At 54.8% G+C, this 16,768-nt stretch overlaps 1 protein-coding gene across 1 annotated transcript; it reads right to left on the minus strand.

Moving 5' to 3' along the window:
• Window positions 1-2,126: 2,126 nt before the first annotated feature.
• Window positions 2,127-10,796, minus strand: HCRTR1 (hypocretin receptor 1). The gene is made up of 7 exons (XM_004372017.1): window positions 10,452-10,796; window positions 10,086-10,264; window positions 8,421-8,664; window positions 7,869-7,984; window positions 5,738-5,964; window positions 4,080-4,201; window positions 2,127-2,475 (listed from the first exon to the last, which is right to left on the minus strand). Exons 1-7 carry the CDS (start codon window positions 10,648-10,650, stop codon window positions 2,285-2,287), a joined length of 1,278 nt encoding a protein of 425 aa, XP_004372074.1. The 5' UTR covers window positions 10,651-10,796; the 3' UTR covers window positions 2,127-2,284.
• Between the last annotated feature and the right edge of the window lie 5,972 nt (window positions 10,797-16,768).

Consider the following 16,768-nt stretch of genomic DNA (forward strand, 5'->3'; position numbering starts at 1 on the left):
ATGAAGATAAGAGCTTGAGGCCCTAAGCAGGGCCCCTGTTCCTGCAGTGGGTGGTTGGGCAAAGTAGCTGTGACTGTTTTGCAGCTCAGTGAGGCCCAGCAGGTTTGTTGGGCTCGGCCAGCTCAGCCCTCTTCTCTGAGCTGCTGTATGAGATGGAATGAGATGGAATCCAGCTCCCAGAGGCCAGCCGCCATACAGAGTTGGAATCCCCTCCATGCCCCTGTGAGTCCAGCCTCTGTTTGCCAACAGAGAACTCGGTGCCTTTCCAGGCAGCCCATTTCCTCCTGGACTGGTAGAAAATTTTTCCTGATGTGGACTGTAAATCCTGCCACCTTGAAACCACCACCCATTGGCTCTGGTTTTCTCTCCTTGGCCACTCAGAATATACATCACCTCTTTCTGTCCACGAACTCTCTAGATGTCTGGAGACTGCTACCACATTTCCCCCAAGTTCTCCCATCCCTAGGCTGGGTAGCCCCAGGCTCTTCAACAAGATTTCAGTTCCCTTTGCCATCCTGGTCACCTCTCCTGAATTTTTTGAGGCCCACCATGGTGCTGGCTTCAGCCAGCAGAGGGTACAGTAGAACTGCAGCCATTGGGAGAAGCTTCTGTTGCATCTTTGTTCCCATTGAGCCAATTGTCTATTAAAACTTGTCTTTAGAAGGATGCCATTCATAGCTTCCCACCCTGAGGAGCCCAGGACGTGAGTTGGCCCTTGCGGGTACAGTTGGTTCTGAGCTTGGGAGTCAGCCCCGACACCTCACCCACACACTGCACCTGCAAGCCTGACTACAGGCTTTACAAAGGCTTTGGGTTCTGAGGCCAGAGAGAGTACGGAATGGGCAGGGCAGCCTATGCCAGCTGGCAACAACGGCAGGCAGCCCATGGAGAGCTGGGCTGTTGTGTCATTTCAAGGGGGGTGATGTACACAGACCACACCTCCCACATGTGCCAGGAAAACAAGGTGCCCCCCTGGCAGGACAGTGTTTTTGGCCCCCGCTTCATAGCAGGTGAGATCTGAGGGAGCCCGCAGCTCCATTAATCACTTTAAGCAGAACTGGTAGTGCACGTGGTTAGCCTGGCTCCCGCCACATGTCTTGGTTCCTCTGAGCAGAGCAGCACTTCAGACTGCGCACCCTGTCCTGCTCTGGCAGCAAGGATCGGGCCCTCCGGCAGCCCTCTAATCAGCCTGGTGGCAGACGGAGCGTGTCTGGCCAAGTCTGTTTGGCTTTCTCTTTTTATCCTCTGAGTTCATAGAAAATAAATGCAAGCCCTGACTTTCAAGAAGGTGAAGATAACAGTAAATCTGTCTGTTATCCCTGCTGTCTACCCACCTCCCCACCCCCAACTTACCATCTGCAGGCCATCAGGCCAGAGAGCAGACCGACATGTCGGGGATCAAGGCCCTGGGCATCAGAGGGTAGGCAGCGCATGAGGAGACAGCACCACATGTGCCCTGAGGCCTGGCTATGAGTCCACTGGGATCCGGGGGTGGGGGGTGGAGGTGGTCACAGATAATAGCTTTTCAGTGCCTTCTTGTCTTCTCCCCTCCCCCTAGCTTCCCACCTTCTTCTGGTCCTAAGCTAAGCAGCACAGATTTTGTGCAATGACAAGGAAAGGGAACATTCAGTGCTAGGCTTTTAATTACAGTTGCTTCAGGTTGCTGGCCTCCATGCCAAATGGCCACATGGAGAGTGTTTTGTCACATCAGAAAGCCAATAGGGTCCAGCTACGGTTTGTGCACTTTGGCACCTGGTGAGGGTGGGGCTGGGCTCCTGCTACCACTGGAGAAGCGCTGGGCCTGGATTCGCTCCTAGGCAGCTGAGCAGCTGGCCAAGTGCAGCCCTGGGCTTTAGGGAGCCACTGGGCCAGATAGAAATGTCCGCTGGGGCCTTTACAGCAGACTCCAGGGAAGGCCTGTAATTGGGTAGAAGAGGGGTCTTTGGGAGGAAGGCCAAATTCTAGAAGGATGATGTGGATGGATGATACTGTGAGGCATGGCCAAGTGAGAGTAATACACGATAACCATGTCCGCAACACTTTACGATTTACAAAGAGCTTTCCACTTTCTTTAGCGTGGGTAATCCTCACATCAGTCCTGCTTCAGGGACGCAAGCTCAGAGATGGGAAGTGACTGCCCAGAGTCACACAGGCAGAAAACCAGGACTGGAGTCTGGCCTTACTCATCCAGCAGTCTCTACCACAGCACAGCTGCCTGCCCTTGCAGGAGTAACCCCGGCAGAGAACAGGTCACCCCTCCCGGAGCCCCCAGGGCAGCCCTTGATCAAGGGAGCACTGTGGTGACGCTGGTGAGCACCACGTGCTCGGAGACTTTGGAGACGGAGCACCGGCTCTGCAAGGACAAGGACTTGTGGCTGGCAGAGGATTGAGGGCTGGGAGCCTTCAGAGAGCCGCAGGGACCCAGGCCCGGCAGGCAGCAGGAGAAGGCGGCCTTAAACTGCTCCCGGAACTTGCCTGGGAGACAAAAGACAGCCATGAGGAGACACTGCAGGCAGTGGGACCTTGGGCCCAGGGACACCCACGCAGCTCCAGCCAAGCTGCCTGTGAGGGGGCGGGGCGTGGAGGGGGGTGGGGTAAAGCTGAGACAGAGAGAGCCCCAAGGCGACCTCCTCACTGCCAGGGAGAGCGAGAACAGAGCCCCCAGAGCCAAGTTCCCAAAGAGAAATGCAATTTTCATCTGGTTCTTTGGCTGCACTCTGGCTCAGAACCTGGCCCAAAATATGGTGTCTGGCTCAGGGGCCTCAAGTCACCTCTGCCCATCTTGGCCTGTATGTGGAGGTGGCTTTCCCTACCTCACCTGTCATAACAAAAACAGCAGCAGCAACCTTGCTCACAGCGTTCACACTGCCAGGCACTGCACGGGTGTCTCAGCCTCTGTTCCCCCAAATCATCCAATACCCTGAGAGAGTGGAGTCCTTTATCCTGACTTCACAGATGAGACTCGCAGAGGCTCAGTGGCTTGCCCAATGTCACCCAGCCAGACATTGAACTTGGTTCTAAATCTAAATCCCTTGCTCTTAACGATGGGATTTAGGAGATGGGATGGGGAAGGAGGGACTGCCACAACCATCTTGTTCAGCCACAGCATTCCAGGGAAACAGACTTTGTCTGGAATTGAAACCTCTGAATATGTTTCATCATCCTGCAAGCCTCTTTTGTGCCCAGAACAGGGCTAAGCACATAGTAGACAAAACAAAGGAGCGCACGGCAGGAAGTTCTGCTGACATTTTCTCTGCTGCAAAGCACATCCCTTCTCGTGTTCTCTCCTCAGAAGTTGAAACCAGCCAGCCAGCCAGCTTTTGGTGAGCCTCACTGAGGGTTATAATATTAACCCCTGGTCCCTTCTTCGTTAGCCTTTTAACCTTTTCTCAAAGATTGTTTGTGTCCAGGCTTGAACACAAACTCAGCAGTGCAGGCTTGAAAACTCAGCTCAGCAGAAGTGTGACTCACTAGACCTCTGATGCTGGGGCAGGTTTCATCTGATTCCTTGTCTGTGCCCCAAAGTCAGAGGCCTGGTGAGTCACACTTCTGCCGAGCTGAGTCTGGGGGGCTGAGGCTTTACCACCCTGAGATGGTTGGGGGTAGTATGGGACAGAGGGGAGAGGAGGCCTGGGAGTATAGGGGTGCCTGGACTTGCAGAGGGGAGATGGCTGGTGCTGAGGCAGGTGACTCAGGGGTAGTCCCCAAGAGTCTGGCCACTCCGCCAGTGTGTGTCTAGCTGGGCATGGGGAAGCCCTTTCCCGGCCCTGCGCTGCCTCTGCTGGTGACCCTCCCTTATCCCTGGTCTATATCATCTGCAAAGCTGAATCCTGGGTGCTTGTCAGCTTTCTTTGGCCACTGTTGGGATTTGGCCTGTCTGTCATTCAGACAAGGGCACCTGGTCGGGGCCAAGTCTTCCTTGGGAACGGGGTTTCTCAGAGCAGGGTCATGATCCCTAGGCGGGAGCAGGTATAGCCTCCCCCCATCCGTTATTTGGGCCCTGGATTGAGGCTGGGGGATTTGTTTAGCCTGGGGGCTGCCAGGTGCCCACAAGCCCTCTGCCTCCCCAGCCCACTCACCACTGAGGAAGTTGTAGATGATGGGGTTGGCAGCGCTGTTGGCATACACCAGCCAGTGGGAGAAGGTGAAGCAGGCATAGACGGCTTCTCGGTCGCTGGCTTGGCGAAACAGCCCGAACACCCTAGAGCCAGGGTCAAGAGCATCAGAAATGCGGTAGATGGGGAGGGAAGGGGATTGCTCACAGGGCTCGGGCTGCAGAGCGTAAAGTACAAGAGTTCCCACTGCCCACTTCCATCCACCAGGTGGTCCTTTCCTGGGGTCTTGACCACAGTTTTGGGTTCCCAGGCACAGAGCGGAGTGTGACCATGGGTGGGCCTGGGGAGAGGGACCAGGGAACATCTGTTCAGTCACTGCCTTTCTGATCCCTCAGGGCTCCCCATCCACTTTCTCATCCATCCTCACAGCAACCTGATGAAGTGTAGACATTATCCATTTTTCAGATAAGGAAACTGAGGCTCAGAGAGGTAAAGCAACGTGCCTAGCAAGTGGCCAAGCACAAACTCAGACTCAGATCATCTCATGTCAAATAACCCATGTTCTTTCCCTGGCACCCTGTGGGCCCGGCCCTCACTGTGGTGCCCCTGGATAGGTCACTTCACCTCTCTGGGCCTCAGCTGCCTCCTCAGAAATCGTTAAGATGACTGATGTCAAAGAGCTTCACAGAGAGGGCTCAGGGCTGCTGGACAGCCTGGAGCATTGCGTCTGGAGCACAGCGTACAGCAGAAGGGGGGCAGACTCCTCCCGTGGACCAGCCCTGTGCTGAGTATCAGTGGGGCCATGTGTAATATTGCTGTTCATATAATCCTGCTGTTCCCTGAACATGCCAAACTCCTGCCTCAGCATCTTTGCACTTACTGTTCCTTTGTCTTGAGTACTGTACCTCCACATACCTGCAGTACTTGATCCCTCATTTCCTTCAGGCCTTTGCTCAAATGTCACCTCCTCAGAGAGGACTTTTTTTAAAAACAAAAACAAAAACAAAAACAAACAAACAAACCCATCTTATCTAAAATTGGAGTCCCTAGATGGTGCAAAATGCACTCAGCTGCTAACTAAAAGGTTGGAGTTTCGAGTCCACCGAGAGGCACATTGGAAGAAAGGCCTATGATCTACTTCTGAAAACTCTACCATTGAAAACCCTATGGAGCACAGTTCTACTCTGACACACATGGGGTCACCATGAGTTGGAATTGACTCAATAGCAACTGGTCTTTACTGGTTATCTAAAACCAAAACCAAACAAAACCCAACCCCTGTCTCTCTCTCCTCTTTCTTGACTTTATTTTTCTTCATGGAAGTTATCACTGCCTGACATTATAATATATATTTATTTGTTTTTCTATGTATTTCCCTTCTCTCCCATTAGAATGTAAACTCCACGAAGGCAAGGACTCTGTCTTGTTCATGACTATATTCTCAGCCCCCAGAATTTGATGACTGAATGAATGAGTGAATTTTCACAAGTGCCCTAGGAGGCAAGGATTTATTGCCATTTTACAAATGAGAAGACTTGAGGTTCAGAGCTGAGAAAAGGCCTGCCCCAAGGCCTCACACTGGATAAGTGGCGGAGCCAGGTCTTTCTCCAAAGCAGAGAGAGCTCCTTCCTCTGATCCCCAAACTTCTCCTGAGGCCCCAACCACTCCCTTTGTGCTCTCACCTCTTGAGGACATTGAGGACACTGATGGGCAGGTAGCAGAGGGCAAAGACCAGCAGCACCACCATCAGCATCTTGGCTGTCTTTCTCCGAGCGCGCATCTGCTTCACCTCGGCCAGGAAGGCACGTGCCCGGGGCGGGGGCTTTGCACTCAGGCCCTGGCCCTGCTCCTCCATCTGGTCTGAGGGCCTCTTCCAGTTCCGCACCAGGGCCAGGGTGGTGCCAGGGATCTGTCCAGCAGACAGAGACAGCAGCAGTGGGCGGGGGGCTCTTTGGGAGGGTCTCTCTTTTGCTGGGCCCTGCTCCGGAATCAACCCTGGGGCAGGGTGGGAATAGGTAAAGGGAACAAACTCTTGCAAGAGGAAGAATCTGTTGGAGTCCGAGTCGATTCTGACTCTTAGCGACTCTATAGGACGGAGCAGAACTGCCCCATAGGGTTTCCAAGGCTGTAATCTTTATGGAAGCAGACTGCCACATCTTTCTTCCGCAGAGCGGCTGGTGGGTTTGAACTTTTGGTTAGCAGCCGAGCGCTTTAATCACTGCACCACCAGGGCTCCTTTTGCAATAGGAAGGAACCTAATATTCATGGTAAAGACTGACACTCTGGACTCGAGCGTCAACAACATACTTCCATTCTCCTTGTGAAACCGCCTCAACACTGAGGGGAAGATATTATTGGCCCTTAGTTACAGATGCGGCAATTGAGGCTCAGAGGGTGGGGGACCTGCCCAGGTCACACTGCTGATAGGAGGCAACACTTGACAAGGCCCTAGGCCACATCTGGGGCCTGAACATCCTCTCAGCTGTCCATCCACCCTCCTTAAATCTCTGTCTCCATCTTTAGGGGTGTGGTAGAGGTGGCCCCTGCCAGACTATGGGGAGCCTGGGCATGGGGTGAGCAGGTGGGCAGCATGAGATGGCCTGGGCCTCAGAGGACAGGTCCCTGCCTAGGTCGGTGCTTATAAGCCTAGAGAGGTTCTGGGCTCCCGGAGCAACCACAGATACCCTCAAAGCCTCTCCCACCAGTGGACACCCAAATCACCTACAAGAGGGGCATGGAGCAAGCATTCAGGAAACATGAGGTCTAGGGCCAGCTCAGTTATTCGTGAGCTGTGTGACTTTGGTCAGCACACTTTTCATTTTCTGAACCTCAGTTTCTCTGTCTGTTAGCTGAGGATAGTTACTTCTGCCCGACTTGGCCGGGGACTGTGAGGAGCAGATTGTCAGGTGTTTGGTGGACTGCCAGGCTGGTCAGCCAGAAACAGCCCCGTTGTACTGGGAATTCCTCAAAGGCAGGGCCTGGGTCTGACCCAGTCTGTATCTCCACCACCCACCACCCTGCGTGGCCTGGGCATGGGTCAGTACTGTCTGTGGAATGTAAGCGGCTTCCCAGAGTATGAGCACTCCCTCCGGAGCGTGGTCATGTTCAGGCTGCATCATCTCGCTGCCCAGGCCCTGGCCCAGGACTCACTCCCGCTAGTGCCAAGGGCCTCTGAGCAACTCCCACCCTCCAAAAAAACAAATCTCTGTGAGACAGTCTGTAATGGAGCAAAAAGGCCCCAGAACCAGAAAGTCTCTGCCACTCATTGGCTTAGCAGGTTGGTTGCCCTTACCCAGCACTTGTAACGAGGGTAATGTTGCTGCTTTTACTAGATAGCTGTGATTGTGTGCAAAGTGCCTGATTTGTCAGGGAACATGGAGCTGCTGTTGTTATTACTGTTGTGGCACTAAATTGATCATTGGAATCCCCAAGATCGGGGTTTTAATCCCTGATCTTCTACTTACTTGCTGAGTGATTTTAGGAAGTTGCTTTGCCTCTCTGGGTCTTAGCTTTCTCATATGGTAAATGGAGATAATAATAGGTACTTCAAAAGATTAAGAGGATGCGAGATCAGCTGGGTAAGAATGGTGCAATAAATAACAACTGCTAATATTATAATGATGTTACTTACTATTCAGTTTCTGGTCAGGCACTAGCGCTTTCGGCCTTGAGTTCTACATATCCCTGGACCTTGCCTCTCTCTCTGGGTGTAGCCAGGATGGTATGTTCTGAGGGCAGGAGACTGTCTCCTTCCTTAAGCCAATGCCCACCATCCCCTCCCCACCCAGACGGTGACACCAGACTGGGTCTCACCTGGCGTCCCCAGAGCTTGCGGAAGATCTGGAAATAGGCCATGGCCATGAGGCCCAGCGGGGCCAGGTAGGTAACAATGAAGAAGCAACTGTGGTAGATCTTGGGGTAGAGGTCGTCTGCAGAGACCAAGAGATGCAAAGATTGGGCCCAATCTGGGAGCCCCCAGCCTGACTTGGTTAGTAATGTACCCTTTCTTGACTAGGGTCAAAGCAAGCCTTGCGGGCACCTAGGCCCCATACAGACACCATGGCAGAGAGAGGCTCTGGAATTGCCCACCCGGGGGATGTCCATCCTGGAAGACCCTCTAGCAGATCTCTCTCAGGAGGCACCCACTCTGGAGGTAGCCCTGGTAGATGCCTGCTCCAGAATGTCCATCATAAGCACTTACCCTGGGGTGCACCTGGTAGATGCCCAGTCTAAGGTGCCCTCTTGGGAGATACCCATCCTAGGGGTACCCACCCTAGCAATGTCCCCAGCTAGATGCCAGCTCTAGAGATATATGCCCTGGCAGCACCTACTTCAGGGATGCCTTCCCAACGCTTCCGCCATTACCTGCCCAGTGCTCGTCACAAACAGAGAAGAGCCGGGTGCGGTTGGCTAGCTCAGGCAGCACACTGCTGCATTCCATGACGGCGGCCTGGGGCACCATGATGGCCAGCGACACAGCCCAGATGCCCAGGATGGAGCCACGGGCACGCCGGGCGGTGCTCTTGAACAACAGCGGGTGGCAGATGGCATACCAGCGGTCCAGGGCAATGAAGCTGAGAGTCAGCACTGCCACTGACACGGACACCGCCTGCCCCATGGGGACACAATGTCAGTCTTCTTGGGGGCCACCCAGAGACGTGGAGGTGGTGAGTGAGGGGATTCACAGCCAGATAGATATATGGGACAGGGAGGAACAGTGCAAATCCCAACTCCACCATTTACTAACTATGAATTTGAGCAAGTCATTCACCTTCTCTGAGCGTCATCTGAAAGTGGGAATGCCTGGCGGAGTTCTTGTGAGATTAAATGAAACCATGTATGGAAAATGTCCATCTTGAGTCTTGGCACATAGTAAGTGCTCGCCTACTATTAATAATAATAACTTACATTTATAGAACTTACTATGTGCCAGGTACTGTTCTTACTGTCCTCACAACAACCCTACAAGGCAGGTATTATTAATACCCCCATGTTACAGATGAGGAAACTGAGGCCCAGAAAAGTTAAGTAACTCGCCCAAGGTGAATTCTCTCACTTGTATTTCATTATTCTCAGGGTCAACAGAGTTAATCAGTTGTATGGAAAACCTCAAAATGGGGGAAAACCAAGAGGCATTTCTGTTTGCCGTGGAATGTCATCCCTTCCCCAGATGGTTAGGGAAAGGAGTCCTCCTCTGGGAGGCAGAGATGAGCCTTGGCCAGAGGTGTGGTCATTGACTCCAGGGGTGCACTCTGCGCTCTGGGGTGCAGAGATAGGGTTGAGGGATGCAACTGAGAAGCCATATCAGCCCCTGGTCAGCCCTCCCTCCAGCACACTAACCCCATCTGGACTGGTCTTGCCCATGTATCCCAACTCCCACTACTGGGAGAGGCAGGGCCAGGGCTGGGGAGGAAGGGGAGGACACGGTCTCCATCAGTTGTTGTGTGCTGTCGACTTGACTCCAACTCATAGTGACCCTATAAGACAGAGTAGAACTGCCCCATAGGGTTTCCCAGGCTGTAATCGTTAGGGGTGCAGATTACCAAGTCTTTTCTCCCCTGGAGCACCTGGGTGGGTTTGAACCATTGACCTGTGGATTAGCAGTCCGAATGCTTAATGAGTGTGCTACCAGGGCTCCTTCAGGCCCCGTCATATCTGCTCCCTTGGGATTAGGGAGTTTGCCCAACACATGTGCATGTGTGCATGTGTGTGTGTGCATGTGTGTGTGTGTGCGCTTGTGCCTCCTCTGCTGTGTGTGTGTGTCCCTGGACATGACTGTACATGTGTCCACACATGGCTGTGCGTTTGTCTGTGTATACAGAAGAGGATCTCTGTGTGAATATGTGGGGCTGTGTCTGTGTCGTCCAGGACCACGCCTGGGGGCCTCCCCTTTCTGGCAGTAGAAGGTGACATGCAGAGGTCCTAAGCCACAATGTCCTGTCTGAAAGACAAGTCTGAGGGTCACTGAGGCCGTGGTTGTTGCGATCGGTGTGACAGGGTGGTGGTGAGGGGCGCCTGGACAGAGCTCACCTGTAGATAGGGGATGACCTTGCAGAGGGCATGGCCGAAGAGCCAGGACTCGGTGATGTCTACTAGCAGGCTGGCTGGCAGGCAAATGGCTGTCACCAGCACATCGGCCAGGGACAGGTTAACGATGAAGTAGTTGGTGACAGTTCTCATGTGGTGGTTCCTCCACACTGCCAGGCAGACTGCAGGGTGGAGCCAGGGACAAGGTTAAGGCAGGGATAGAGCCACGCCCATTCTAGCTCTGTCCCGTCAGTGAGCACCCTCCCCCTTCCCCAGGGAGCAAGGGGTAAGAGGGGGTAGGAGAGGCCCGGGGCCCCCTCCATTCCCTAGGGGAAGCCCGCAGCACCACAGGGCTAGACCAGGACCTACCCAGAGTGTTGCCCACCAGGGCCACGAGGAACACAGCCACGTAGGCTGCGATGAGGACCCACTCGTACTGCTTGGGGTACAGATAATCGCGCCACAGGTAGCGCAGAAACTCGTCTTCGTAGTCCTGGAGCGCGGAGGAAGGCTCCCCGCTACCAGTGGGGACCCCTGTCTGGGCCCCTGGGGTGGCGGAGGGCTCCATGAGCTCAGGAGCCGCCTTGCGGGAGGGACATCCTGGGCTCTGTGGTGGGAGGGGAGCCCGCGCCTGGCCTCAGCCGGTTCCCCTCAGGGGGCCGGAATCAGCGCCTAGGTCTTTGGGATCCCAGCCCCAAACCTGCTGAAGGAAGGAAGGAAGGGAACATTAAGGAGTGTGCCAGGCACTTGTATATAGCTTGCCTCTGAATTCGCGTACTCATGTGGGTTAAGGGTAAGCCTGAGATCAGTGGAGGAATCAGGTTCCATTCCAATTCCACACACATTAGTTATGCTGCCCTTGGGTGACTTACCTCGCCTCTTTCCGCCTTGGTTTTCCCATCTATCAAATGGAGTAATAACTGTACCTACCTCCCAGGGCCGCGGTGAGGAGTACTGAGTTCTAATGCAGGCTAAGTGCTTCTCCTAGAACCTGGGATGGGAAGCGACCTCGCGGAAGTTGAAGGAGTTGCGGAAGTTGCGGGTTACCTTATTAGGGAGCCCACTTTGCAGACAAGGAGATAGAAGCTCAGAGAGGTTGAACCCTTTGCTCAAGGTCACAAAGCTACTAAGTCAGGTCTGTCTGAAGCCACCCTAAACCATAGATTTGGAAGGGGGATTTATGGCAAATATTCTCTCTGAGTTAGTTCACAGGCCTGATTTTTGGCTGAAAAAAGGTCTGGGAAGGCATGAGCGACCCAGGCCCCGCCCGCCAGACCTGCCAGCTCCTCTCGCATGGAGATTCTCTCTCCCCCTCTCTTTCTCTCCCTGACACACACACACGCACACACACACACACACACACACACACAGTCTCTCTCTCTCTCTCTTTCTCTCAGGATAGGGGGCGGAGGGGGGCGGTTCTGACGACCTCTCTAGGAGCGAGGGAAGAGTCCCGCGCCCGGCGGCCGAGCCCCTCAAACCCGCCTCCAGTTCCCCTTCAATGCCCGGGGCCTCGATGCGCCCGAGCGGCCGCCAGGGGTCGCTGGGCCGGAGCGTGGGCCGTTCTCTCCATTCATAAATCCGGCCTGGCTCCCCGCCCCTCTCTCCTGCCTCCCTCAGATACTTCCTTCCCTGACTGGGCAGGGACGACCCCCGGCGTGTGAGGGAGGGTTGCCGGTTCCTAGAGACCTCTGGGGGAGGGAGACAGGACTCCTTCATACCCACCTCCACTGCGCCAGCGGACCTGCTTCCTCAGTGGGACATCCCTGCATGTGGGAACTGCGAGGGGTTGCGGAGCAGAGGAGGGCTCTGGGGGTTCCCAGGAGCCTGCCTGGTAGAGGCTAGCGCCAGCTGGGGACCCAACCTCCCAGCGCCAACGTTATCCTCTGGGGACCCTTGGTCCCCCCATCCGCCGCCTCAGGTCCTTTGGAACCCCCACTCCGGGACTCGGGCCCCTCGCGTCCCGCACCTGTTGGCTCCGGGACACCGGCGTCCTCGGCTGCTGGCCCCCGGCCCTTGCCCCCAGAACTTCGCCTCCTGTCCCGATGTCTGGGTCCGGGGGGGCCAGGGCAGGGGAGGGGCTCGGGCAGCCCCCGCCCAGGGCTGCGCTGCCAGGCTGAGCCGCTGGGCTGGGCGCGGGTCCCGCTCCGGCGGGTGCGGACTGTGGCTCCGGCGGGTGCGGGCTCCGGCTGGCTGCGCGCCGCGGTCGAGGGAGGGCGGGAGGGAGGGGAGCCCCGGCCAGTCTCGGCTGCGTGTCTCCCAGCCCAAGTCTGGGAGGGCGGAGGGAGAGATGCTCGCTTCTGGTCGCCTCCCACTTCAAGCTTCCATCCCACCCACCTCCATTCATGCGTTCCATCCGTTCATTCATGCTATCCGCCTTCATTCGACATTCATGTCGCCGTCCACTCTGCAGCTCACCTACTGTGTGCCGGCGGGCTGCGACGCCGCGAAGGACCACAGCACAGGGTGGATCCCAGCTCTCCTCTCCTCACTGCCTCACCTAACTGACGAGGATGATGGTACAGGTGGGTCACAGCCTCCAGCCGAGCTCTGGCTGATGCTGGAGCAGCTCCCAGCGATGCCGGAAGGTCCTGCTCACCCAACTTGCAGTCCCTGATTCTGTCTGTCCCCAATCCTTCTTTCTGCCAAATCTACTTTTCCCCTCCCAAGACGGGGACAGGAGGTAGGGATGGGAACGAGCGGGGCTCATTAACTCAACAAATATTTTCTAAGCTGCATCCCAACCCTGTGTCAGGCCAAGAACCATAATAATATTGTTTATATAGTCTACCTAAGGCATTATCTTATTTAATCTTTGTATCAACCCCTTGAGTGGTGGTTAGTGTTCCCATTTCACAGGAGGACACTAGATTCCCATGGCTCAGTGACTTGCCCAAGGTCACTCCACAGAGGCAGAGCTAAGATTCAAGCCTGTGCTCCTCTGCAGATCAGCCTGCCTCCCTCACCAGACAGCGGCACCCTACCCTCCAAACACTCCCAGGGCGGTTGCTTGAGGCAGGCACATAATCAGTGGTATAATGGCAGCTGTGAGGGGACACAGGAGCAGTGGGGGCCCAGAGGGCTTGTGGGTCCAGCCAGGATATCAGGCAAGCTTCATCAGGCAGGTGCATCTGTTTTTCTCGGGAGCCGTGGAGAATGAGAAGTTAGCCCTGCACAAAGGAGCTGTAATGGCAGAGGAGGAGATAGGCAGGGCAGAGGAAGCAGGGGGTACAAAGGGAGAACCTTCTGGGAATCACAGGTAGGTGAAGGGTGGCCTCCTGGGCATCAGGCAGTCACCCTGGCCATCCCTTGCCTCAGGATAGGACCTTCCTAACACTTCAGACCTCACCCTCTTCCTCACCCTCTGAGACTCACTCTGCTTCCCTCCTGGGAAGTGATTCCCGCCTGAGGTGTAAGCTCCATCTTCCCTACTGCAGCCAAAGCCCTTTCCCACAAAGGAGCTGGGAATGTGCTGTTAGGCATATGCCAGGTAGGAGAAGGACTGGGTGGGGGAGGGGTCCAGTGGCCTCCCTCACCTCTGCAGAACAAGTGTGCTGCCTCCCAGGAGGAAAACCTGACAAGAAACCTAAGGCAGAACTTTGTCCTCGGGCAGGTATGGCATCCTTACAGTGGGTGATGGGTCCCTATGTTGCTGCAGCTCTGTCCTGCCTGCCCCAGGTTGGCAGAGGTAGGAGAATGGATGAGGTGAGTTAAGGGAGGAGTGGCTGGCCGGTGCGTGTGTGTGTGCACGCATGTGCACCTGTGCAGATGTGTGTGTGTGTTTCTCTGTATTCTAGTGAGGGCTGTGAATGTGTGTCTGGGGAATCCAATGTGTGACTTTGTGTTTGGACTGTGCCCATGGGTAGGTGACTTGCTCTGGGTTGATGACTGGGGGTGACTGTGGGTAGGATGTGTCTGTATGTGTCCTGATGTGTCTCTGTATGTTGGTGTTTGTCTATGAGGAATGTGTGTGTGTGTGTGTCTGTGTGTATGTGTCTGCATGGGCAGCTAGCACTTGCCTCCCAGTGTGTTTGCCAGTGAGTGTGGGAATGTGAGTGTGGGCATGTCTTTGTGTCTGTGGCTCTGCGAGTGTGTGTGTGGAACCTGGTACATCTGCCCCCACGGTGATGACTCATCATCTCCCTCCCCATCCTAGAGCTGCCAGTGTTTGCTCTGGGGGGGCAGAGGAGGGGGCTGCAGCCCAGGGGGGATGGGAGGCAGATTGTGCAGGGTCATGCAGATGTCAGCTGCAGCAAATAAGGAGGTGATGTGAAAGGTACAGACCCTGTGTCTCTGCGTGGGCAGAGGGCACCAGCCAAGCTCAGCAAGCCCACAGCCTGGTGTAGAACCCAGCCCAGAGCCCAGAACTCCATAATCCAGGGCCTTCGGGATGCTCTGGGTTGGAACGGGGCAAGGGGCTCCTCTAGTCCCCCCAGATCGTTATACACTGGGGTCTGTGTCTGTGTAGGGCATCATAGCTGAGAATTCCCCCACACCTATAACATCCAACTCTCAAAGCCAGTCCCATCTCCCCTTAAGAGGGATTCCCAATTGCTAAATCCCCTCTTTATCCTCTTGGTACCCCAGAGATAGCTGTTCATCAGAACAAGGGATCACGAGTGACTCGTTCCACCCCAAGGCAGATCTCTCTTTCTCCTCTATCAGACCCTGGCCAGGCAGGAGCTCCAGGCTCCCAGAACCCTCTGGTCCTGAGTCTGCATCCCCTAGCCACGGCCTAAGGGCGGGAGAGGCCAGTCATTTGGCCTAGACTTCTCTCCACCATGAGCATGTGCGAACTGGGTGGGCACAAGAGAGGGGCCCCAGGTGTATGCCCAGAGGAAACCCTGGAGGCCCCAGGGGGGCAGTGATGCTCTGGAAGACCCACTGAGGCAGCTACTGTTGTTTGGTTCTTGGGCCCCACATAACTGGCCTCAGGAAGCTCCTGGCAAAGTGCTCTGCCCAGGAGACGGACCAAGGGACCTCATGCCCTCCATCCCCAGGCTGGGCCCTCAATTCTGGCGCCTCCTCTGTCCAGGGAGGGCCATCCCAAAGCCTTGCTGTCTGTCAGCTGGTGCCACACAACCTGTTTCCTGGAACCAGCCCGATCCAGCCTTGTTGATCTAATCCTGAGACTCAGGGCCACAGGTCCCTGTCACATCCATCTTCAAGTTTCAGCCTGGGCCCTGGCTCCAGGTGCCACCTCCTGCTCCCTCCCAATTCCCATGTGACTTACAGTAACCTCTGTCTGGCTAGGACTAGAGTAATGGAAATGTAATTGGGTTTTCAAGTAGCTAATGCTGCTGCAGACCTGGGCATGTGGGTGGAGACACTCTGGCAGGGCAGAGGTGCTTTTTAGAAAAACAGAGATCAGAAAACAAACAGAGGGACAGGGCAGGACAGGAGAGGGTATGCAGGGACCAGGCTGTGTACCCAGAAAGGGATATTTTGAGTCTAGGGGGGCCACTGAAGCAGCTGCCATTGTTTGGTCCTCGGTCCCCGTAGCACTGGCCTCTGAGCTCCTGACAATGTGCCCCGCCCTCACCCCTGGTGCCTTCTCTGCTCAGGGAGGGCCAGCCCCTCTTCAGGGTTTGGGTGACTTGAAGGAGACCAGCATGCACTGGGAGGGCAGGGGTCCTTGGGCCCAGAGTCAACCCTTCTTGGTGACTTCAAAAGTTAGGAGAGCATCCAAGCCAGGGGCAGGAGCAAGGGGAGTGAGTGTGAGAAGCTGAAGACGGCAGTCTATCATCAGTTCACTCACTCACATATTCACTCAACAAACACTGATGAGGTACAGAGATGGAGCCCTCCCGGTTAAGCTGAGGATTGGGATGGGAGTCAGATGCATTTATGTGTGAGCCTGTGGAGGCCTGGTGGGGGACGGAATGGGACCGGGGCCCAACAACGACAGTGCACTTGAACCAAAAAAAAAAAAAACAAACTAAACCCTCAGTGTGATAAGTCTAGTGTGGAGTGGAGGTTAAGAGCATGGGCTTTGGGGCCAGAAAGACCTGAGTTAGAATCCCAGCTCTGCCACTCACTACTGTGTGATCTTGGACTAGTCATTTTACCTCTGTGGTAGCCTGAATAATGACACCCCCCCCTCCCCGCCCACACACACACCAGCAAAGATGTCCACAGCCAAATCCCCGGAACCTGTGAATATGTTACCTTATGTGAAAAAAGAGATTTTGCATATGTGATTAAATTAAGGATCTTGAGGTGGGGAGGCTATACTGTATTATCTGTGTGGGCCTGATATAATCACAAGGGTCCTTACAAGAGGGAGGCTGGAGGGTCAGAAATAGAAGATGTGATGAGCGATGCAGGGGCTGGAGTGATGCCAGTGCTGGAAGGGGCCATGAGCCAAGAAATGTGGGCAGTCTCTAGGAGCTGGAAACGACAGGGGGCAGATTTTCCCCTAGAGTCTCCAGAAGGAATGTGGCCCTGCTGACGCCTTGATTTACCCCGTAACATTCATGTTGGACTTCTGACTTCTAAACTGTGAGAATAAATCTGTGTTGTTTTAAGCCACCAAATTTATGGTAATTTGCTACAGGGGCAACAGGAAACTAATAGACAACCTCATTAGTTAAATGAATTAATATATGCAGAGTACTTAGAAAAGTGCCTGACACATAGTGAGCATATACATGCATGTTAACTATTATTTACGGGAAAAGCCCTAG

The sequence above is a fragment of the Trichechus manatus genome, unplaced genomic scaffold (genome assembly GCF_000243295.1).
Source record: "Trichechus manatus latirostris isolate Lorelei unplaced genomic scaffold, TriManLat1.0 scaffold00015, whole genome shotgun sequence".
NCBI lineage: Eukaryota > Metazoa > Chordata > Mammalia > Sirenia > Trichechidae > Trichechus > Trichechus manatus.

Excerpts from the sequence above, each read along its gene's own strand:
- HCRTR1 (XM_004372017.1), bottom strand. The coding sequence starts at position 10,650 with ATGGAGCCCTCCGCCACCCCAGGGGCCCAGACAGGGGTCCCCACTGGT. Across the intron at positions 10,265-10,451 it reads CCTGGTGGGCAACACTCTGG|TCTGCCTGGCAGTGTGGAGG; the intron begins GTAGGTCCTGGT and ends TCCACCCTGCAG. Across the intron at positions 7,985-8,420 it reads TTGTGACGAGCACTGGGCAG|ACGACCTCTACCCCAAGATC; the intron begins GTAATGGCGGAA and ends TGGTCTCTGCAG.